At 44.5% G+C, this 24943-nt stretch overlaps 1 protein-coding gene across 1 annotated transcript in view; it reads right to left on the bottom strand.

The window, feature by feature from the left end:
- UNC13A (unc-13 homolog A) overlaps positions 1-24943 on the bottom strand; it is a 189837-nt gene that overhangs the window by 154830 nt on the left and 10064 nt on the right. Inside the window, exons 2-3 of the mRNA XM_084825659.1 lie at positions 3039-3068; positions 1239-1338 (exon numbers count right to left, since the gene is read on the bottom strand). Coding sequence (XP_084681785.1) covers positions 1239-1338; positions 3039-3068 — 130 coding nt within the window. The remainder of the gene's footprint in view (positions 1-1238; positions 1339-3038; positions 3069-24943) is intronic.

Below are 24943 nucleotides of genomic sequence, written 5' to 3'. Positions count from 1 at the left end.
GACAGAACATTGGTCTTCACAGACTCCTCTTCACTCCATTTTGCTTCAAGCTCAGAAATATTATTGAGTGAAATATTACTGCTTTAAAGGAAATGCTCCTAAATTATTTTTAAAACACTTTTGAAAATGTGTTTTGTTTGTAACAAATTTGTATTTTTGTCTGTGTTTAATGCCCTTATATTAGATGTGAGTCATGTAAAAACTGCTTAAAATTTTGAAGTAAAAGATGAAAAGACACGTCTGATCTCAGAGTCCTGTATTTAAAAATTCAGTGTTAATTTTAGTACAAGGAATTTTGTAAACTTACAAATTCCATGGTCACCCTTTGGGAATATGGCATGGGATACATTACCTGATGATCCAGCTAAATACAGAAATCCCGTATCATAATATCCTTAGACAAGGACAAATTTGTCACAGGGGTAATTGCTCCTGTCTCTGATCAATATAAAAGATGTTCTGTGCACAAAAAAGTTTGTTCTTTACATAAAAAATTGCTACTTCTCCCTTAATCTCTGGGATACTTTGGGATGTTTTCCCTTTCCTCCCCTCCTGTATGGCTTGACTGGAGACAACTGGAAATTTGCTTGGCTTTGGTGGAGGTGAAAGGATCCGTGACCCGATTGGTAGCAGTGAATTTTGCTTTACATAGTGAAATACTCTACAATTGCTAGGAAATTTAGAAATGCTTTCTGAAAAACCAGATGGGTAGGAAGGAGTTAGGAGAAAGAAGCTAGATCCTCAGTTGCAATTAAAAGGTTAGAATTCTTTTAACTGATAACTCTGTTGTGCATTGATTGCTTTGTCAATGCCATTCTAATGCCATTCTTAAACCATTTATGTTGTTTTGTTGTTTTATTGATTGCTTCCTTATGTCCTTTTCTAATTAATCTCAATCATTAACAATAATACAATAATATTATTTTCAGTCATTTTGAATCAATAAATGAATGGATTTGTTTCAATTAAAACTGGACTCTATGGACTTTTGTACTGGTCTTATATTACCCTCTGACCCAATGGGTTACAAGACGGCAAATTTGAAATGTGGGAGCAGAGAGAGAAGGGGAGTGGCAGAAAGAATGAGACAAAGAGAAAAGGGATGGCAGGAAAAGATAGAGAATTGCCCTGTTTTTGCTTTGGCTCCACCCACTTTTCCAGCATGTAGCCCCCCCTGACAGATTACTCCTGAGGAAAAGTAGCCCTTGACAGAACAACAGTTGCCCAACACAGCTTACAACATGAAGTCTTGCTCCCAACAGGGAAGGTTTCCTCGCACTGCGATAGTCGTACTCTTCACATTCTGCACTTTGAGGGTCACGTATGTGTTGAATTTTTCTACCAAAAAAGAGAGAGTGATACATAAGATGGTGGGCAGGAGCAACATTTGTCAGAAGAAAGTGCATGCAAGCTTCTGAGTAACACACAGCACCCTCCATCAGAATGGAAACTACTCTTCAATCCACCATCCCAGTTGGCCTTCAAGAAGGATTCATCCTGTCCTCTCTTTGCTTCTCCCTCTTCAGTTTCGACCCCATTCCTTGTTCTCCTTAGAAATCCCTACCTCCGTGGCATAAAAATGTAAGAAAGCCCTTCTAGTCCAGGATTCTGTTCCCACAGTGGTCAACTAGATGCCTATAGAAAGCCCATAAGCAAGACACGAGTGCAATAGCACACTCGTGTTCGTGTTCCCCAATAACTGGTATTGAGAGGCATACTGCTTCTGATGCTATGGGAGGTAATGTACAGACATTGATATCTATACCTTCCATGAATTTATGTTATCCCTGTTTAAAGCCGTAGAAGTTGGTGGCCAACACTATGTCATGTGGTAGCAAATTTCATAGTTTAACTACGTGCTGTGTTAAGAAGTCCTTCCTTTTGTCTGGCCCACCATTTAGCTTCAATGGATGGCTCCCGGTTCTAGTTTTATGAGAGAGGGAGAAAAACCTTTCCTTATCCACTTTCTCCACACCATGCATAATTTTGCACACCTCTGCTATGTCCCCCCCTTACTTGCTTTTCTCCTTTTCGGGTTATCCTTTTCTGCACTTTGCATCGCAAGTGAACAGGTGATCCTTCAGAAAAAGACTGGTCCACTGTCGATCTAGACAAAAATTCCAGAGAGTGGAGCCATAGAAGGACCTGATGGGTTAGGTGCTTCCAGGGCTAAAATCGGGGAGCGATCTCCCTGTGCCCAGCTGCACCTTGGGCAATGATAGGTTCCCAGATTTTGGAGTGACTCCACCCACCTGGCTGCCCCAGCTGGAAGTAGGTATAAAGCAGGCATGCTGAACCCCTTTCAGTCCCTGGGCTGAATTCCATTTTGGAGAAGCTAGAGGGGTGTGTGTGGCATATTCCCGTGGTGCGTGGGACAGAAGGCAAAATGGGTGGGGGGAAATCCAAAATGATCAAACATATTTCAGCTTAACACTCTTACTGCCATAGGAGAGGCATTTTGATCTTTTTGAATGGGGAAAGACTGCACAAGAGCTGAGAAAACACCAAACCATTGTTAGTTGGCAGAAAGGGGATGTGGCCATCTGGGTAACCCTGGAGGGCTGGATTGGGATCCACGGGGGGCCACATTTGGCCCCTGAGCCTGAGGTTCTGCATCCTGGTATAAGGATACTTCTTGTTCAGCTTGGGATTTGCCATAGCAACTATAACCATTCCTGGCTCTTGACTTCTTCCAGCTCTTGGCTTGTCCTTGGCTCAACCTCGTCACTCTGATTCCTGATTCTGATCCCTGATATGACTTGACTCCTGGTTCCCCCTGAAGAGCTGCCTGTTACTCAGCTCTGACAATAACGGTGAAGCTAAAATGGAACCTAGTCTATCAGGGCAGATATGAAATGTGAGCTTCACTGACTTCCCAGAAGTCAGTCCTAGTTAAACTGAGAGAACACTTGTTTTCTGGTTGCACCGGTGAGATGCTACTGGTTGGTGGGCAATCTTATTTAGGAAACCAAGCTCTAGGTTGCATGATTTCCCATGTAAGATGAGGAGGAGAAGAAGAATAGGAGAATATGACTCACCTTGGGGGCCATCAAACTTGGCTTTTTTGACTGGAAGAAGAAAGAAAAAACAAGGCGGTTAATCCAAGATGAAAGTTTCTGCAGTCTTTGAGCTGGACAGAATTATGTCATGTCCCCTGGTTCTGAGGCTCCACAATACCCTGAGAACTCTGATTCACATGGGTCACTTTTGTCACCCCACTTCAAGGGATCCCTCAGTACCTTTTCTATACCTTATTTATTTGCAATATTTGTATGCCACTCAATATCTACAACTGTTTTCGGAGCGGTGAACACAAGAGATAAAACAGTAAAAGGATAAAAAGATTAGAACACCTTATTTATTTGCAATATTTGTATGCCAATCAATATCTACAACAGTTTTTGGAGCGGTGAACACAAGAGATAAAACAGCAAAAGGATAAAAAGATTAGAACACCTTATTTATTTGCAATATTTGTATGCCACTCAATATCTACAACAGTTTTCGGAGCGGTGAACACAAGAGATAAAACAGCAAAAGGATAAAAAGATTAGAACACCTTATTTATTTGCAATATTTGTATGCCACTCAATATCTACAACAGTTTTCGGAGCGGTGAACACAAGAGATAAAACAGCAAAAGGATAAAAAGATTAGAACACCTTATTTATTTGCAATATTTGTATGCCACTCAATATCTACAACAGTTTTCGGAGCGGTGAACACAAGAGATAAAACAGCAAAAGGATAAAAAGATTAGAACACCTTATTTATTTGCAATATTTGTATGCCACTCAATATCTACAACAGTTTTCGGAGCGGTGAACACAAGAGATAAAACAGCAAAAGGATAAAAAGATTAGAACACCTTATTTATTTGCAATATTTGTATGCCACTCAATATCTACAACAGTTTTCGGAGTGGTGAACACAAGAGATAAAACAGCAAAAGGATAAAAAGATTAGAACACCAGATTAAAATTATGCTATTTTAAAAACAGAATACCAAAAGAAACTGGTCAATTAAGGAATGCCTCCTTGAACAGTGCTGTTTTCAGGAGGCACCAGAAACAGCACAGCGTTGGTGCCTGCCTGGCCTCTAGGGGCAGGGAATTCCAGAGAAAGGGGGCCACCACACTGAAGGCTCTTCTTCTGGTGGACTCCAATCGGGCCATAGGTCCACGTGGAACCACCAGGAGCAAGCCCTCTGATGACCTCAGTGACCAGGCAGGTTGGTAGGGAAGGAGGCGCTCTCTCAGGTATCCTGGTCCCAAGTTGTTTAGGGCTTTGTACACTAGTACTAATGCCTTCAACCTGGCCCGGTAGCAAATAGGCAGCCAGTGCAGTTCCCTCAGCGAAGGAGCTGCATGCTAGAAAGGGCAACACTTCAGCACATTCCAAAGTTCCGCCTTCCTTAGCATGACCCAGAACAGACTGTGAACATTGTTGTGGAGTCTGCTTTCTCTAGGCCCCATGCCTAGCCAGGACGAACCAAGAGTTCTGTCATACAGCCCTCCTTTCCTTCTTCCACTAACCACTTTGGGCAGAGAAGGGGCACTTTGCATACAGAAAGCAGATCCCACCATCCATTAGAAACGTATGAGAAATTCATTTCAGTTCATTACAAGTCAGAACTTGCCCTGTTCACAACCCTGAATGTGAACGTGCATGCATTTTTTGAGCTTGCAATCATGTCTGCAGAATGCATACGACAGAAAAACAATGCCCTCTAAAATGCACATTTTGAAGGGGGGGGGAAGTATTTTCACACTTCAGTCAATGGTGGGAAAGTATGTGTTTGGATGCGCACTTTAAAAAAAAATTCACACCCAAATGTGCACTTTTCCATTTTGAACAAAAACCCAAACACATTCAGGAACTGGAATGAGGTGAACGAAGCTTTGAGGTGGAAACTGGAGAACCTCGCTGAGCTAGAGCATCGCTGATTCTCCCATCCCTACTGTCCATGTGCTTGTGGAGTTCCTCACAGGAAACCTGTAAGATAGGCCAGCATTATTATCCCCATATTACAGGCTGGAGCTGAGAGGGAAGCATTCTGATTCATAGCTAAGTCTCTTGTAGAGATACCACTGAGACTTCTTCTGCCCTAGCTCAAGATTCTGTGCCTTCCGGGGACATAACGCCTACCTCAAAGTGGTATGAGGCAAGCCTGGCATGGCCATAGCTTGTCTCCAGCCTGATATTGATTTGAGCTGTAAAAGAATTCAACTTAGCCCCATGGCCCCACCTCCACCACATGCCATGGTGCTCACAGGGGAAAGGCTTTTTTAGACACTTGTCTCTCTCTTCTCTCTCCCTTTTTGATTGCTGGGGCCAAAGCAGCGACCAAGTTGAATGGGTGGAAGGGGCTTGGAGGCTTGTTGGTGGATGGAAGGGAAGGTGAAGATGCCTGCAGGTGTGAAAGGTGGCATGGAGGCTCACAGGATTTGGGGTTAAAATAGGGAATGGCCCTCACTGCATCCCCAATTATGGACTGTCAGGGTTCCCCTTATGGCCTGGACCCCCTGAACAACTCCTTAAGGATCTCTTCTTGCCTCCTTAAGAGTCCCACCTTCCTTCCTTCCTTATTTATTTATTACATTTATATCCCACCTTTTTTCCTCTTTAAGGAATCAAGATGGCGTACATAATCCTTCTCTCCATTTTAGCCTCACAACAACAACCCTGTGAGGTAGGTTGGGCTGAGAGTCTGTGACTAGTCCGAAGTCACCCAGTGAGCTTCCATGGCTGAGTGGGGACTAGAACCCGGATCTCCCGACTCCTAGTCCAACACTCTAGCCACTTCCCTTTCCCAATAATGTGAGGTTTAGGCTGTAAATGTCAGGTGATTGAAACACCAGACACTTGGGTTTTACCAGCACAGTTTATTGGTAAATTTAAAGCAACAATAGGTATTTACACAATATAGCTGAGTGATACAAAAGGCCTGGAAAAAAAGTTGCAAAATGCAAGTTCCTTTACCCTAGCTGACCTTAGACTTTTCTAGGCTGCTTCTTCCTGCTCCCTCTTCAGGTTCTGATCTCTTGACTCTGCTCTTACTGGCTCTCTATCTCTCTTTTTATACCCACCTCTCCCAAAACTGAAAGTACTGCTTCAAATCTGACAAAATGAAACCTAACTGGGGAAATGAGACTACTCTTCTTAGGAATACCCCCTCCCAAATAAAAGCTCCAGGCCTCTAAACCTGGCCTATTTTTCCCTTTGCCTCTGTAGGCCTCAAATCTTCACATGGACATAATGGCTGAAATCTAGCATGGCATGGACAGAAGTCTGCTTGTGTGACAGGACTTTCTCTTCCCTCTTGCAGACCCCCGAAAATCTGCTTGGTATGTGCGTGTCCCAATCCACCACAACAGATTTGGGGGGGGGCACGGGGGGGCAGCTGGAGGGAAAACCACACCCCCTCCATTCTACTGACAGAAGCAATTCTGTCATGGCAAGATTTAAATGGATACTACCCACTGCGCCCCAAACTGATTTTAATTGGTTTGGAATTAGCAGAGGTAGTTCTCAGTGTGTGTGGGGGGAGCAGAAATAGCTCACTTTATTGCAGACCAGTCATGCTTGGGGGAACTCAGTCACTAGCCTCTATGTTGATTAACTTCACAAAAAGCTGATTTTAAAAGATTTTAAACCTAACCCTCTTAAGATCAGGCATGTCTTCTGCCCAGCAAAGGAGGTCTGTGGAAAGATTAAAAATATATATATATATCAATCCACACCCCACCTTCTCCTCCCCTCCCAAATCCTGGCCCCAAAGTGTTACTTTCGGCAGAATTGAGAAGAGCCCAATTGATGCTGTTCATCTTATCAAAAGTAGCTTGGAATTCCTCAAATCTCAAAATTTGCCTCCAAGTTCACCTTCAGAATAGGGATGGGTGAATCTTCCTGTTCCATTTTCTCTTGCATTCAGATTTTTTAAAATTTCAAGCTCTTTCTCTCCCAAACATGAACTTTGTACAAATGGGTGAATTCTTATCAGAAACAAACTGGAACAAAAGTGTCACTCATTTGCACCAGCCAAATTCAGTAGATACAACTATTCCCAGCATGGAGAGAACCATGTTCTGCCTGCCATATAACTGATAAAGATGAGGAACCTGTCAGAAAAAAGGGTTGACAACTCTAATTAACCACTAACATGGTTAAGCACGAACACTTAAAACCCAGACTTTTAAGAGCTAAGCACTCAAAACCCTAAACCTGGATGGACGACTTTGTCAATTCCTCTTTCTCCTGCATTCATTTTTTTTTTAAAAAATCTCGTATTCTATTTGTCCCAAATATGGAGAACTTTGGTAAATTCTTATCAAAATTGCACTGAGACAAAATCCTCACCCATCCCTACTTCAGAGGAAACTGATAGTGACTCCCAGCAAAATGTAACGGTAATTTCCATTGTTGGCTCAGAACTATCCTGCGCTATTTGCATATGCTATCTGCCAGCTGGCCAGGAAACTGAGTTAAATCCATTTCTCTTGTTCCCAGAAAAACACTGACCTAATTCTGAGCCATTGGAGTGACATTGCTTTTTGTGCTGCCATGAAGCCTCGGGGAAGTGAAGAGATGGGGGAGGACGGATCCTCACTTGCCCCAGCTCTGCTGAACTCCCACGCTCTGAAGTGACTCAGGAACTGGTTTAGACCAGCCTCTTTCCCCCTGCATATTTTGCATATCTCATTTAATGGATGTTCCAGACATTTAACACATGCACAAACCTTAAAAAACAAAAATCTGTGCTTGCTATTCACGTTAACCCCCTCCCCATCTCAGAAGGTGCTATTAATGAGTAGGCATGACTAGCTGTCTCACCAGATGGCATTATCATCATCAGGTCCCTCAAGTTTCAAAGCCACACATGTGAGTGCATCGAAATAGCCTTTGCAGAACCTGAACTGCTGGACTGAATCTGAGGCCCCTTTCAAGACCTCAGCTGCTTTGCAAGGTTGCCAAGGCTTTGCCAGTAGGGCAACGTTTTGCAAAGATGATCTTAACTCATTGACTAGAATGGAGAAACTTAAATCAGAATTTGCAACTGAGCAGATCATAGGGGTACCCCCTTATATTTTCCTTTCCTATTTTCTTTTAGAACATAATCCCCAAACTGCTTTTTCAACTGTGTTTATTATATATATATATATATATATATATATATATATATATATATTTGTCGTTCAGTCATGTCCGACTCTTCATGACCCCATAGACCATAGCACACCAGGCCTTCCTGTCCTGCGCTCTCTCCCGGAGTGTGCTCAAGTCCATATTCTTTGCATCGGTGATGCTATCTAGCCATCTCATCCTCTGCCGTCCCCTTCTCTTTTTGCCTTCAATCTTTCCCAGCATCAGGGTCTTTTCCAGTGACTTTTCTCTTCGCATTAGGTTTGAGCTTCAGCTTCAGTATCTGTCCTTCCAATAAGCAGTCAGGGCTGATTTCCTTTAGGTCTCACTGATTTGACCTCCTTGCAGTCCAGGGGAGGCCTAAGAGTCTTCTCCAGCACCACAGTTCGAAAGCATCAATTCTCCGGCGCTCAGCCTTCCTTATAGTCCAGCTTTCACAGCCATGCGTTGCCACTGGGAAAACCATAGCTTTGATTAGACGGACCTTTGTCGGCAAGGTGATGTCTCTGCTTCTTACTATGCTGTCTAGGTTTGCCATAGCTTTCCTCCCAAGGAACAAGCATCTTTTAATTTCATGGCTACACTACAGTCACCATCTGCGGTGATCTTGGAGCCCAAGAAAATAAAATCTGTCACTGCTTCCATTTCTTCCCCTTCCATATGCCAGGAAGTGATGGGGCCAGATGATATGATCTTGGTTTTTTTAATGTTGAGTTTCAAACCAGCTTTTGCACTCTCCACTTTCACCCTCAACAAGAGGCTCTTTAGATCCTCTTCGCTTTCTGCCATTAGGGTGGTATCGTCTGCGTATTTGCGGTTGTTGATAATTCTCCTGGCAATCTTAATTCCGACCTGTGATTCATCCAACCCGGCGTTTCTCATGATGTACTCTGCATATAAAATAAATAAGCAGGGCGACAATATGCAGCCTTGTCGTACTCCTTTCCCAATTTTGAACCAATCGGTTGTTCCATGTCTGGTTCTTACAGTTGCTTCTTGACCCTCGTACAGGTTTCTCAGGAGACAGGTAAGGTGGTCTGGTACTCCCATCACTTTAAGAATTTGCCAGAGTTTGTTGTGATCCACACAATCAAAGGCTTTAGCGTAGTCAATGAAGCAGAAATAGACGTTTTTCTGGAATTCTCTTGCTTTCGCCATGATCCAGCGAATGTTGACGATTTGATCTCTAGTTCCTCTGCCTCTTCGAAACCCAGCTTGTACTTCTGATAGTTCTCGGTTCACATACTGCTGAAGCCTAGCTTGTAGGATTTTGAGCATCACCTTGCTGGCATGTGAAATGAGCGCAATTGTGCGGTAGTTTGAACACTCTTTGAGTGTTCCAATTTTGTTGGCATATAGAGTGCAGCACTTTAACAGCATCATCTTTTAGGATCTTAAATAGCTCAGCTGGAATACTGTCATCTCCGCTAGCTTTGTTGTTACTAATGCTTCCTAAGGCCCACTTGACTTCACTCTCTAGGATGTCCGGCTCAAGTTCAGTGACCGCACTATCATGGCTATCAGGGACATTAAGATCTTTGCTGTATAGTTCTTCTGTGTATTCTTGCCACCTCTTCTTAATCTCATCTGCTTCTATTAGGTCCCTGCCTTCTTTGTCCTTTATCATGCCCATCTTTGCACAAAACGTTCCCTCAATATCTCCGATTTTCTTGAAGAGATCTCTAGTCTTTCCCATTCTATTGTTTTCTTTGATTTCCTTGCATTGTTCATTTAAGAAGGCCTTCTTGTCTCTCCTTGCTATTCTCTGGAACTCTGCATTCAGTTGGATATATCTTCCCCTTTCTCCCTTGCTTTTCGGTTCCCTTCTTTCCTCAGCTACTTGTAAAGCCTCATCAGACAGCCACTTGGCTTTCTTGCATTTCTTTTTCTTTGGGATGGACTGAGTTGCTGCCTCCTGAACAATGTTACAGACCTCCATAGTTCCTCAGGCACTCTGTCTATCAGGTCTAATCCCTTAAATCTATTCCTCACTTCCACTGTATATTCATGAGGGATATGATTTAGGTCATACCTGAATGGTTTAGTGGTTTTCCCTATGTTCTTCAATTTAAGCCGAAATTTTGCAACAAGAAGCTCATGATCTGAGCCACAGTCAGCTCCAGGTCTTGTTTTTACTGACTGTATGGAGCTTCTCCATCTTTGGCTGCAAAGTACATGATCAATCTGATTTCGATATTGACCATCTGGTGATGTCCACGTGTAGAGTCGCCTCTTGTGCTGTTGGAAAAGAGTGTTTGCTATGATCAGCATGTTCTCTTGGCAAAACTCTATTAGCCTTTGTCCTGCCTCATTTTGTACACTAAGGCCATGCTTGCCTGTTATCTCGGTGATTTCTTGACTTCCTACTTTAGCATTCCAATCCCCTATGCTGAAAAGGACATCTTTTTTTGGTGTTAGTTCTAGAAGGTATTGTAGGTCTTCACAGAACCGATCAGCCTCAGCTTCTTCAGCCTCAGTGGTTGGGGCATAGACTTGAATTACTGTGATGTTGAATGGTTTGCCTTGGATTCGTACTGAGATCATTCTATCGTTTTTGAGATTGTACCCCAGTACTGCTTTTCCCACCCTTTTGTTGGCTACTCCATTTCTTCTAAGGGATTCTTGCCCACAGTAGTAGATATAATGGTCACCTGAATTACATTCGCCCATGCTTGTCCATTTTAGTTCGCTGATGCCCCAGATGTTGATGTTCAATCTTGCCATCTCATGTTTGACCACCTCCAGCTTACCTTGATTCATTGATCTGACATTCCAGGTTCCTAAACAATATTGTTCTTTACAGCATCGGACTTTCTTTTCACCACCAGACTCATCCACAGCTGAGCGTCCTTTCAGCTTTGGCACGGTGCTCTGTACAAAAATTGTACAAAAATTGGAAACTGAAAAACAGAACTATGAAGGATCACAAACGTAAGACCTGCTAATTGAAACATCCAAAATTGGGGGAGACATTTGAATATTTTTGGATCCATCTTTATTCTGTCTGCCACAGGCCTCCCAGCAGATGGACATGAGCACATGATACCACAGCAACTGACAAATGTAAAGTAATGTTGCTTCCAGAAAGCAGGAAAACATCCTGTGTGTGTATGTTCCCCCCTTTCCTACCACTTTTCCTTCTCAAGAGGAGGAAGGATATCAAAGCGAGAAGTCAGGAGCAGAGAGAAATCAGCAGCCACCTACGAAACAGGTGCTCTAGCTCTAACACTGTCTCTGTTGACATGGTGAGACATCATCCTGTGTACATCAGAAAATATCACCACCAGCTCCTCCCTACTACACCCTAGTTCAGCTCCATTTATTGGGATTGGGGGGGGGGTGCATGCGCACATGCGTGAGTGATTAACACAGACACGGAGAAGCAGTGGTGGGGAGACATCTATGTCTCAGGGCTTTAAAGGTAATGTTCTAATGGGACAATCTGGGATGCTTCTAAAATTCTCCTCAACTGAAGCATTTTGGCATTCTGAATTAATGGGTCTTCTTTCCAAAGTAGAAACTACATATTAGGAAACCTCTATTTGCTCCATTTTTAAATTTTCTGTTTTTAAAACTAAATTTTGTTGTGAAATTTCAATAAAACAAAAGAGAGGGAACGAAAAAATGTAGCTACATAAGTCTGAATACATCAATTTCAAGGTGTCAGGGTGGACACTGAGCCCATAGAATCCCAGAGTAGTTCTGATTCTGAGGAAGAGGAGTTGCTCCTGGGAGAGGAGCACGCTCCTCTTTCCCAAGGCCAACAGCTGACAGAGATTCCTCCCACCAGCATTCCTAGCTTAGATACCAGTCCTGGGAGTGACAGAGCGCGGGAAGCAGACTTGATGGACACGCGACGCCGACACAGACAGCGGCGCCAAATGGAGGGCACGGAAAGGAGGCGTAGTGCCCGGTTGGCACGCAAACAACGGTTGCGCCCAGAGGATCCAAGGGAAAAGGGGAGGGACTCTCCCTAGCCCTTAAGTTCAGGGTCTGCCAGTGATTCCCTTTCAAACGGGGACCAACTGTTCCAACTTGGGGCATAGGTACTCTGCTGCTCATAGCTAATTGCTAACAGTAGAGTTGTTAAGTTGTAAAAGAGGAATAAAGCTTTTAAAAGAATCCCTTTGTCTGTGTCTGCACTTGGCTACTGGATTAGACTGAGAGAGGCCTCCAAGGAGCCCTTGACACAAGGCATGCACATGAAATGTGTGTGTGTATGTGTGTATACACACACACACACACACACACACACATGATTATGAATGAAAAACATGGCTTTCTAAGAATTTTACATAAACTTCAACAAAAGTGGACCAAATATCCATAGAAGTTCCCATTCGCAAGTGGTGTCTATATTGCACCCATTCAAAAGTTGAAAGTGTTGTTAGGTCCTCAGTCCATTGCATTGTAGGAGGTAAAGGTTTATCCTTCCAATGTTGTAATATCAGTCTTTTATGGTGCAATCCTATTAACATAGTCAGATTGCTGAGTATCCAATGCAGGGCAGCCATAGCATGGAGGCAATCCTCACCTCTGTGCTCTGGCCACCCTGCATTTTTGGATAGACAGCCAATTTTGGCTGTCTAGCCACAGCTTCCGGGAGGGAAGGAGGCTGCATGGTGCAAAGGAAGTTGTATAATGCAGCTTAAGAACATAAGAAGAGCCCTGCTGGATCAGACCAATGGTCCATCTAGTCCAGCATTCTGTTCACACAGTGACCCACCAGTTGTCGACCGGGAGCCCACAAGCAGGGCATGAGTGCAACAGCACCCTCCCATGTTCCCCAGCAACTGGTGTACATAGGCTCACTGCCCCTGATGCTGGAGGTAGTATGTAGCCATCAGGACTAGTAGCCATTGATAATCTTTTCCTCCAGGAATTTGTCCAACCCCCTTTTAAAGCCATCCAAGCTGATGGCCATCACTACTTCCTGTGGTAGCAAATTCCATAGTTTAGCTATGCTCTGAGTGAAGAAGCCCTTCCTTTTATCCGTCCTGAATCTCCCACCAAGCAGCTTCATGGGAGGACCCCACCGGGTTCTAGTATTTTGAGAGGGAGAAAAATGTCTCCCTATCCACATTCTCCACACTAGGCATAATTCTGTACACGAACACCCCTACCATGTCTCCCCTGACCCTCCTTTTTCCCAAGCTGAACAATCCCAGCTGCTGTAACTAGGGATGTACGAAACTCCCCTTACCTGGCTCCACCGGGTTCTGCTGTGGGGGGGAGGTGCTCCGTCCCTCCCCCCGGAATCCTCACCGGGGGGGGGGAGGCGCTCCGAGCCTCCCCCCCAGAATCCTGGCTGGCTGGCTCCGCTCTGCAGGGATTCCGCGGAGCCGCTGGCCAGCTCCGCCAGCAGCCGGACATCCGGCCGCTGGCTAGCAGGGACGCAAATGGCGGCGGCCATAGCCGCTGCCGTTTGCGTCCCTGAAGTCAGCCGTGATAGGCTATGTAAAGACTTACGTAGCCTATCATGTCTGGCTTAAAAAAACAAACAAATGCGCGTACACAAATGGCGGCGGCTACGGCCGCCGCCATTTGCATTCCTTATTTTTGGCCGTCTTAGTCTACGTAAATATTTACATAGACTAAGACGGTGAAAATAAGGGGAATACAAATTACACGCTTTTTTTTTTTTTAAGCCAGACGTGATAGGCTACGTAAATCTTTACATAGCCTATCTCGTCGTTTGTTTGTTTTTTAACCCAGCCATGATAGGCTACGTAAATCTTTACGTAGCCTCTCACGTCGGTTGTTGTTGTTGTTTTTTACAAGACAAGACTGCAAATGGCGGCGGCCGGTCAGAAGACCAGCCGCCGCAGCCACCTCCACCAAAGGTGCCACCGGAGCCCCTGCTGCCCGGAACATCCACCCCAGGTAAGTCTCGTCCTGGGGGGGATCCACGGGGGGGTGGGGGGGGGTGGCAGGCCATTCCACCACAAATTTCGGGGTGCATTTGGCCTCACCGAGATCAGTGGCAGAATTCTCTGACATCCCTAGCTGTAACCTTTCCTCATAGGGGAGATGCTCCAGCCCCTTGATCATTTTAGTTGCCCTCTTCTGCACCTTTTCCATCTCTGCAGTATCTTTTTTTAGGTGTAGTGACCAGAGCTGTACACAATATTCCAACTGTGGCCACACCATAGATTTGTATAGGGGCAGTATGATGCTGGTAGCTTTATTCTCAATCCCATTTCTAATTATGCCTAACATGGAATTTGCCTTTTTTTACAGCGGCTGCACACTGAATTGACATCTTCACTGAGCTGTCCACAACAACCCCAAGATCTCTTTTCTGGTCAGTCACTGCTAGCTCAGATACCATCAAGCTGTACTTGAAGTTGGGATTTTTTGCCCCAACGTGCATCACTTTACACTTGCTTACATTGAACTGCATTTGCAATCTGGATGCCCATTCTCCCAGAGAGATCCTTTTGGAGCTCTTCACAATCCCTTTTTGTTTTAACCACCCTAAATAATTTGGTGTCATCCACAAACATGGCCACTTCACTGCTCACTCCTAATTCCTGATCATTTATGAACAGGTTGAAAAGCATTGGTCCTAATACAGATCCCTGTGGGACCCCACTATTTACTTGGGAGAATTTACCATTTATTCCTATGCTCTGCTTTCTGTACTTTAACCAGTTACTGATCTCTCCCAGCCTGACCTACTTCACAGGGTTGTGAGAAAAAAAATAGGAGGAAGGGGAATCATAGAATCATAGAAGAGTAGGGTTGGAAGGGGCCTACAAGGCCATCGAGTCCAACCCCCTGCTCAATGCAGGAATCCAAGTCAGAGCATCCTTGACAGATGGCTGTCCAGCCTCATCTTGAATGCCTCCAGTGTGGGAGAGCCCACCACCTCCCCAGGTAATTGGATCCATTGTTGTATTGCTCTAACAGTTAGGAAGTTTTCCCTGATGTTCAGCCAGAATCTGGCTTCCTGCAACTTGAGCCCATGATTCCATGTCCTGCACTCTGGGATAATCGAGAAGAGATCCTGGCCTTCTTCTCTGGGACAACCTTGCAAGTACTTGAAGAGCACTATCATATCTCCCCTCAGTCTTCTCTTCTCAGGGCTAAACATGCCCAGTTCTTTCAGTCTCTTTCATAGGGCTTTGTTTCCAGTCCCCTGATCATCCTCGTTGCCCTCCTCTGAACCCTCTCCAGTTTGTCTGCATCCTTCTTAAAATGTGGTGCCCAGAACTGGACACAGGACTCCAGATGAGGCCTAACCAGTGCTGAGTAGAAGGGAACCAGTACTTCCCAGGATTTGGAAGCTATGCTTCTGTTAACACAGCCCAAAAGACCATTTGGCTTTTTTGCAGCCACATCACATTGCTGGCTCATATTCAGCTTGTGATTGACAACATTTCCAAGATCCTTCTCGCCTGTAGTGTTGTTGAGCCACGTATCCCCCATCTTGTAACTGTGCATTTGGTTTCTTTTTCCTAGGTGCAGAACTTGGCATTTATCCCCGTTAAATTATATTCTGTTGTTTCCTGCCCAGTGCTCCAGTCTATCCAGATCAGTTTGAATTTTGTTTCTGTCTTCCAAAGTATTAGCTATCCCGCCCAGTTTTGTGTCATCTGCAAATCTGATCAGCATTCCTTGCACCTCCTCCTCCAAGTCGTTAATACAAATGTTGAAGAGCACTGGGCCCAGGACTGAGCCCTGCGGTACCCCACTCGTTACCTCTCCCCAGTTTGAGAAGGTCCCATTGATAAGCACTCTTTGAGTCCGATTCTGTGGATCCACCGGATCGTTGTTTCATCTAGCCCACTTTGAGCTAGTTTGCTTATCAGGAGATCATGGGGCACTTTGTCGAAAGCTTTGCTGAAGTCGAGGTATTTGATGTCTACAGCATTCCCACGGTCCACAAGGGAGGTTACTTGATCAAAAAATGAGATCAGGTTCGTCTGTTCAGGTTCGATCAGGTTCGTTTGTTCTTGACAAATCCATGCTGGCTTCGAGTAACCACTGCATTGTTTTCAAGGTGCTTCCAGATGGATTGCTTTATCATCTGCTCCAGAATTTTCCCAGGGACTGATGTCAGACTGACTGGTCTGTAGTTCCCAGGTTCCTCCTTTTTACCCTTTTTGAAGATAGGGACAACGTTAGCCCTCCTCCAGTCATCTGGCACTTCACCTGTCCTCCATGATTTCTCAAGGAGAATAGACAGCGGTTCTGAGAGTTCTTCTGCCAGTTCCTTTATTACTCTAGGATACAATTCATCTGGCCCTGGAGATCTGAACTCATTCGAAGTAATTAGGTGTTCCTTGACCATATGCCTATCTCAAGCTGCAATCCTGCCTCTTCAGCCTGTACTTTGCCTTTGCCCGGGGGGTCATAGACCCTCTTTTGGGAGAAGACTGAGCCAAAGTAGGAAATGAGCACCTCTGCCTTTTCCTTATCATCTGTTATCATTTTGCCATCCTTATTTAATAGCTGAACCACCAATTCTTTCCTCTGCCTTTTACTATGCACATATCTGAAGAGAGCCTTTTTGTTGCTTTTAGCATCCCTCGCTAACCTCAGCTCGTTCTCAGCTTTAGTCTTCCTGAAGCCATCCTTGCAATTCTGTGCTACCTGCCTGTACTCTTCCTTTGTTGCTTGGCCTTCTTTCCATGTCCTTTTTTGTTTTCAGGTCATCCCTAAGCTTTTTGTGAAGCCACATTGGCTTCTTCTGTTGTCTTCCACCTTTTCTTCTTGTTGGAATTGTTTGTAATTGTGCCTTGAGAATTTCCTTTTTTAAAAGCTCCCACCCATCTTGGACTCCTTTTCTCATTAGAGTCGCTTGCCATAGGACCTTCCTGATCATTGTTCTGAGTTTATTAAAATCAGCTTTCCTAAAATTCAGGGTATGCATTTGACTACACTCGGCTTTTGCTTCCCTTAGAACCAAGAAGAACTCAAGTATAACATGGTTGCTTTCCCCCAGAGTTTCTGTAACTGCTACTTTATCCACTAAGTCATCTCTGGAAGAACTTAGAACCATGAATACCACATTGAGTGCCTTGGATGAAAGTCAGGAGATAAATGTAATGAATTCATTCTGATACCCCCTCCTTCTGTTCAGTTTTCCTCTTTCTGCCAGTTTCTGTCCTTCACATTTGCTGACCTATTTTCAATCTTCCATTTGAGTTTTGCTTCCATGGTGTATGCCCATTGGCATGGGGAAACACACGCATACATTTGTATAAATGACCTGGATGAGGGTGTAGAGGGGTTGCTTATCAAATCTGCAGATGACACGAAGCTAGGAGAGGTAGCCAACCCAATAGAAAACAGGATCAAGATTCCAAAGGATCAAGATAGGTTGGAACATGAGGCAGAATCTAACAAGATTAGAATCAACAGAGATGAGCAAAGGGCTGGATGTGCCTGATCTTGTCTGATCTCAGAAGCTAAGCAGGGTCAGCCTTGGTTAGTCCTTGGATGGGAGACCACCTGGGAATCAGGCTTCCTGCACGGAGCAGGGGGTTGGACTTGATGGTCTTGGAGGCCCCTTCCAACCCTATGATTCTTTGATCTAAATGTATTGCATTTTGGTACAAAAGGCACAAGTATAGGATGGAGGAGACCTGGCTTGGCAGCAGTAAATATGAAAAGGACCTAGGTGTCACAGTGGATCAGAAGCTGAGCGATGCAGCAGCTAAGAAAGTTAATGAAAGATTACCGAGGGAGGTGGTGGGCTCTCCCACACTGGAGGCATTCAAGACGAGGCTGGACAGCCACTTGTCAGGGATGCTCTGACTTGGATTCCTGCACTGAGTAGGGGTTGGACTTGATGGTCTTACAGGCCCCTTCCAGCCCTACTATTCTATGATTGTATGAAGATTGCCTCAGGAACTGATGGGTTCTCCTTCACTGGAGGTCTTTAAGCAGAAACTGGACGTCCAGCTGTCAGGGAAACTATAGATGAACCCTAACGTGCGGAGCCTGCATTGAAGGGGGGGGGGGTTGGACTGCATCAGGGGTGGGTAACTTGGTCCTCTAGCTGTTTTGGCCTACAACTCCCATCTGCCCTAGCCAGCTTAGCCACTGTCATAAGGGATGGTGGGAGTTGTAGGCCAAAAGAGCTGGAGGGCCCCAAGTTACCCATCTCTGGCCTAGATGATTTCTGAGATCCTTTCCAACTCTATGAATCTATACACAAAGCAGTTAAATCAAAGATGACACATGGTATTTTTTGTGGTGCCATTTTACGAAGCTACACTTGATAGTTCTTCTCACTTGGAACTTTTAAGCAGAAGAACATACCAGTCTGGACCAATGATCCATCTAGGTCAGTATCCTGTTTACCAAGATAACCAGCCAACTATATTTGGAGCAAGAAGACATGGGTGTGGGTCCCCACTTAGCCTTTTTTCAAAAATTGCTCATCAGGTTACTTTGGATCAGTCACTGTCTCTCCGTTTCACCTACCTCACAGGACTGTGGTGAGGATAAAATAAGGGAAAGGGTGGGATAAAAATAGAATAAATAATTATACATACAATCGCATCAAGATTCTTTTTTTTTTTTGCATTGTTTTATCTGTGCATATTTTCACACTAATAATCGGTGGGGGGGTATGCAAATTAACTGACAACTCTGACAAACTGTGTGTGCTCCAGTTCCACTGGAATTGTTAAATGGGAATGCAGGAAGAGTGGAATTCCAAAACAGTAACAGCCCAGGGGCTGCAGGTTAGATCAGAAATTCCCCTCTGATCTTGGAGACAGAGTTTAAATCTCAGAGGAAGTCCAATCTTGGGGGGAAAGAAACCATGCCATTGCAGAAAGATCCATGCCCCGCAACTCTTCGACACTGGAGCTCCAACATTGGGGAGGAGGGAAAGGGAGAGGATTGGGGGTGCAGTGTGAGTGGAGCAGGGGAAGCTCTGGATTAAGGATGTATGAATCTGCCAATATCCCTTTCTCTCCATTTCTCATTTTTCCAATTTTAAGTCCAGTTCGTCCCAAACTTTGGGAATTTTTTTTTAAAGTTTGCATGAAAATTCATAAGCATTTTTGTGCACATTTCTCCTAATACATGAATTTTTGCATAATATATACATTGTTTGCAAGCAGTTTTTGTAATTTAATGCATTTTAAAGGTATTTTCCCTAAAATACATATATTTGTATACACTTTTTGATCAGAAAACTACTCTGAAAAGTTTGGAGAATTTTGTGTGAATTTCTGTTTGAAAATTTTTGTGTGAATTCAGTTCTGTGAATTTTAAAGGAGAACTGGGTATCAGTTCACATTATGGTTCGAAAGTGTGAAATAAGGCAAATTTGCATTAAAATGTGAACTGAACAAGAGTGTTGGACTAGGAGCTGGGAGATCCGGGTTCTAGTCCCCACTCAGCCATGGAAGCTCACTGGGTGACTTTGGGCCAGTCACAGACTCTCAGCCCAACCCACCTCACAGGGTTGTTGTTGTGAGGATAAAATGGAGAGGAGGAGGATAATGTAAGCCGCCTTGAGTTCCTTGCAAGAGGAAAAAAGGCGGGGTATAAATGCAATAAATGCAAAAAATGCAATACTCTGGATCTGAAAAATCCAAAGCCCTCCCAGCCTCCAACCACTCAGCATGGGGAAAGAACTGGAGCTCACAACTGGAGGGAAATTGTTTTTTTTTTTTTTTTAAGCAAGTGGAAGAGGAGTGGCAAAGGAATATAATGGGGACAGTGATGGAATCTGCTCTTCACCAGGAACATTTGGTTGGTAACATCTGAAGAATACCTGAATGGGATTCCTGAACAGAAAGTATTTCCCAGAGGAACTAGACGAGAGAGAGACCCACACATCAGTCATTCGAGGAAACTACTTCCAGGTCAGAGGGTGCTTTTTCAAATTGTGTGTTTCTTTGTCCCAGCAGTCCTAGGTGTGACTTGAAATTTGCATAGCGCCTACTGAAGACTAATTCGATTAAGTCTGCTATCTCCTCCTATGCTCCATCTTTAGACAGAGACCAAATGCAAGGTATTGGACTGGGAGTCGGGAGATCCGGGTTCTAGTCCCCACTCGGACACAGAAGCTCACTGGCTGACTTTGGACCAGTCACAGACTCTCAGCCCAGCCTACCTCGCAGGGTTGTTGTTGTGAGGATAAAATGGAGAGGAGGAGGATTATGCACGCCAGCTTGGGTTCCTTAAGGAGGAAAAAAGGTGGGATATAAATGCAATAAATAAATTGGGGTTTCGACATCAAGCCAGCGTTTCTCTCTCCCAACCCCTGCTTTGCTTAACATCCACCCTGATGAAGAGTTCTGGTGAACTAAAAACATTCCTCACTATTTTGTGACATTTTGCTTGGTCATAATACAGATGTTGCTCAACTATGGATTTTTCTTTTCTTTTGGACCAATGCATCCTAATTGTAAATGTGCGACAGCACCAGTTGATAATGATGATGGTGATAATAAAACATGTGTGTGTGTGTTTAACCTCACAAGCCTTTGCTAGTCTTTGATACCATCCAGCCTTTTTCTGCAAGTCACATGCTCCACTTAATGTCTGGACAGATTTCAAAGCCAAATCAAAACAAACCTCCTGGTGTAGGAACATGTTAGATCCATTTTAAGCCTGGAACAAATTGTTATAAAACATCCACACTATTTTTTAAAAAAGAAGAATGAGCAGCAGGACGGGTTGTTGGATATGAAATGCTGATCTAAACTTAACTATTGAGCTCCAGGATAGCTGTACGAGAACTGACTAGGAGGAGACCTGCAGTCAAAGGTTTCTGAGGTTCTTGCCATCAATTAGGGATGCTACTGACATCCAAACATTCTCCACAAAACTTTCACAGAGGCCAGCAATGGCAGTAATGAGGGATTTTAAATAACCTGACATCTGCTGGAAATGGGAAATCTAACTCTGCAAAGAATGGAACATCCAATAAGTTTTTGACTTGTCTTGCTGACAACTTCATCCCTCAGAAGGTGGAAGAAGGAGCATGAGGGAAGAAATGGTAGGGGAAAGTGACTGTGTCACCTAGGGAAAAGTGACCACGTCATCTTGGAATTTGTGACAGAGGGGGCTGTGAAAACTGAGCTTCATTGGATGTGCTCCTTGGACTTCAGGAAAGCCAATTTCAAAAAGGTCAGTTAGCAGCTGAGTGAGAACCCATGGCTAGAAGTCATGAAGGAAAAAGGGGTGCAAAAGGGATGGCAGATCCTGAAAACTGAAATACCGAAGGCACAATCACAAACTATTCCCACAAGAAAGAAAAACAGGGGACATTTCAAAGAAGCCTGTGGGGCTGCATAGAGAGCTCTCTGATGAGCTGAGACTCAAAAGGGTCAAGTATAGGATATGGAGAAAGGGACATATTATCAAGGAGGAGGACAATAGAGTTGCCCAGATCTGTAAGGATGGTGTCAGGAAGGTGAAGGCTCAGAATGAGCAGAGGCTGGCAAGAAATGCTAAAAACAATAAAAAGGGCTACTTTACTATCACTCAGGCTGATAACCCCTCCACTGCTCCAAGACTATAGGCAGCTTGATTTTCAGGTAGAGAGAAGGCTACAGAAGCAGAAACTCAGAAATTCTTAATCCACATGAAATGAGGGGGGAACTCTGACTTGGTGGGCATAATATCTCACAGGTCAAGGCTGTTGCCTGGTAGGTCCCGGAGCCTTGTGGTTCAACAGCCACGTCTGCATTCCAGTGGGCTCCTGCCCTTTGTCACTTGCCACACACGTGCTGGTCCTTTTGCCCGTGGCACATTGTGGTTTGCAAGGGGTCTGGCGTTGCAGCTGGAAAAATGATTGTGTGTTCAGTTCAACCATAACTCATGAATCACCATAGGTTTTGCCACTGATAGACTATCTCATGATTGCAGGAAAGCATTTGACAAGGTTTCCCAAGATGTCCTTGCTGACAAGATGGTAAAATATGGGTTGGACAATATTACAATTTGGTGGATCCACAGCTGGTTGAGCAACTGTACTCAACGAGTGCTAATTAATGGCTGGGTAGCCTCATGGAGGGTGGTCTCAAGTGGAGTGTTGCAGGGCTTTGTCCTAGGCCCTGTGCTCTTCAACATTTTTACAAATGACTTGGATGAGAGCATAGAGGGGTTGCTTATCAAATCTGCAGATGACACAAAGCTAGGAAGGATACTCTACAGAAATAAAAGCCTTTGTCAGGGTTCTCCTTATGAGCTGGACCCCTTGAGCAACTCCTTAAGGATCTCTTGCCTCCTTAAGTATACCACCTTCCTTCTTTTACCTTCCCCTGCCCAGTAACATGGGGTTTAGGCTGTGGACAGGGAGTGACTGACACTCTAGACACAGGGTTTAACCACAACAGTTTACTAGTAGATTTAAAGCAAATTACAACTAAAGGTAATTACACGATAGAGCTGAGTGATACAAAAGGCATTAAAAGAAAATAAAATTTGTAAAATGCAAGTTCCTTTACCCTAGCTGTTCTTAGCCTTTTCTAGGCTGCTTCTTCCTGCTCACTCTTCAGACTCTGCTCTCTCTTCAGGCTCTGGCTGTCTCTGCCCTTACTCCCTCTCTCCCTCTCTTTATGTACCCTCCTCCCTTAAAACTGAAAGTGCTGCTTCAAATGGAAGAAATGAAACTTACAGTGGAACTGAAACAGAAACTTAACCAGAGAAATAAAACTCCTCCTCCCAGGGTTACTCCCTCCCAACAGAAAGCTCCAGGCATCTAAGCCTGACCGTTTTTCCCTTTGTCTCTGTAGGCCTCAAACCTTCACAGTCTTGCATTTAAGTACAAAAAGCACAAGTCTAGGATGGAGGCAACTTGGCTTGCAGTAGAGGCTGGCAGCCAATCTGACTGGGGGCAGGGGGAGGACAGGTCAGCAGAAGTGGAGCCAAGGGGACCCCGGAGACAGAACAGTCTTTGAATCCCCAACAGCCAGCAACCCATTCTACAGAAAGGAAGAACTGAGGCAGAGGAATGTTAAGATTCTACGTGTAAAGGAGAGGGTGGGGAAATCACACAGCCACACAAAAGAATTCCTGTGGACCCACGTTCTTTGGTTCCAGAAACAACTCCCATTCCACAGAGAATCATGAATGAACAGTGGGGGGGTGGGGTGTCACACAACTACACAAAATCATGATGCTGCCACTGTTGATGATATTCTCAGAACCACACAGACAGGGCCAGCTCAAGGCTGTGTTGGGTCCTGGGGTAGCCGTCTGCAATGAACCTCCTACTGTGCCCCCAATACTTAGCTCACACACACACAATGCACACACACTCACACACACAGTCACCAATGTCCAATAATACTGCAAAAACATTTTGCACTACAGTGTGGCGTAGTGGCAAGAGTGTTGGACTGGGAGTTGGGAGATCCGGGTTCTAGTCCCCACTCAGACATGGAAACTCACTGGGTGACTTTGGGCCAGTCACAGACTCTCAGCCCAACCCACCTCCCAGGGTTGTTGTGGTGAGGATAAAATGGAGAGGAGGAGGATAATGTAAGCCGCCTTGGGTTCCTTAAGGATGAAAAAAGGTGGGATATAAATGTGATAAATAAATAAATAGAAATATTTTAGTGGAAATCATCTTCCATGCTTTCCTGGAAGCAAAAGACTTCTATGTCTTCCATGGTAGAAAACTCAAATACAAATACAAGCTTCCCCTTTTACAGCACACAGACACATAAATTACATGGAGGAGCTCTTACAGACACAGACGCACACACACACTCAAGAAAGAGGCATAGATTGACTCACTGCCTCGTTTAGACTCAACAGCCAAACAACATACACACACACACACACACACACACAGCCAGTGCTGGCAGCAAGTTCTCAGAACATTCAAAATCCATCCTTGTGCATGTTGTCACAACAACAGCAGCCGTAATAGCGATCCACACAAAAGCGCTTCTTCGAAGTACATTTTTTCATTCCAACAACAACCCACATTGCACAGAGAAGGGAACCGAATAAACTGTCTTTTGAAATCATGAGTGCCAAGTGTGTGCAAGGAGTTGGGGGGGGGGGAGGAAGAATCAGACAAGCCAGCCCACACAAAAGTCCCAAGGCATTCATGCACATACCCAAGGACAGAGGCTGCATTCGTTTATTCAAGAATTGCCTTTCTCCCATTGCTTTAAAAGCCAAGTGGGTGCGTACAAGACATGCATGTGCAACTAGAAGTAAGGCATATCCATTCTCTTACTCAGAGATTTAGGTTGCAATCATATGCAGAGTTACCTGGGAGTAAGTCCCATTGAACTCAATGGGATTTACTTCTAACTAGACATGCCTAAGATGATCACACTGTTAAGTTCTAGAGCAGGGGTGAGGAATCTGGGGCCCTCCAGATCTTGATGGACTCCAACTCCCATCCTGCCTGGCATCTGGTTATGCTGATAGGAATTGGAGTCCAGCAACTTCTGGTGAGCCACAGCTTCCCCACCCCTGTTCTAGAGACTCTGAAGAGGAAGCTAACAACTCTAGCATCTCCCACTGACAAAACATTTTAACAAGACAAAAATAGCACTGACAATTAACTTCAGAACACTGCAACAACTAAATGTATCACCCTGCGTGTATTACAAAGCTGATTAAATGCATTTTTATTTCACAGACATTTGTGGTCTGGGGGGGGGGGCAGCTCTCCAGTGCTTAATAGCCATTTGCTTGGGAGAGGGCAGACTGACAGGAGATGATATCCAAGCAGCCTCAACTTCAGCCTGGAGAATGGGACCCCTTCTGCCCTCCAAGCTTAGCAGGAAAAGGAAAGGAGCTTGCAGAGAGCAGCAACTGACCTGTTTCAGTTAGGCCATGATTGCAGCACACATGGGAA

The sequence above is a fragment of the Heloderma suspectum genome, chromosome Z, assembly GCF_057233095.1.
Source record: "Heloderma suspectum isolate Gila_16-S chromosome Z, 16-S_ref, whole genome shotgun sequence".
In the NCBI taxonomy this organism is placed as follows: Eukaryota; Metazoa; Chordata; class Lepidosauria; order Squamata; family Helodermatidae; genus Heloderma; species Heloderma suspectum.
Note: the sequence above shows the minus strand (reverse complement) of the source record. Positions and strands in the feature narration are given on the sequence as shown.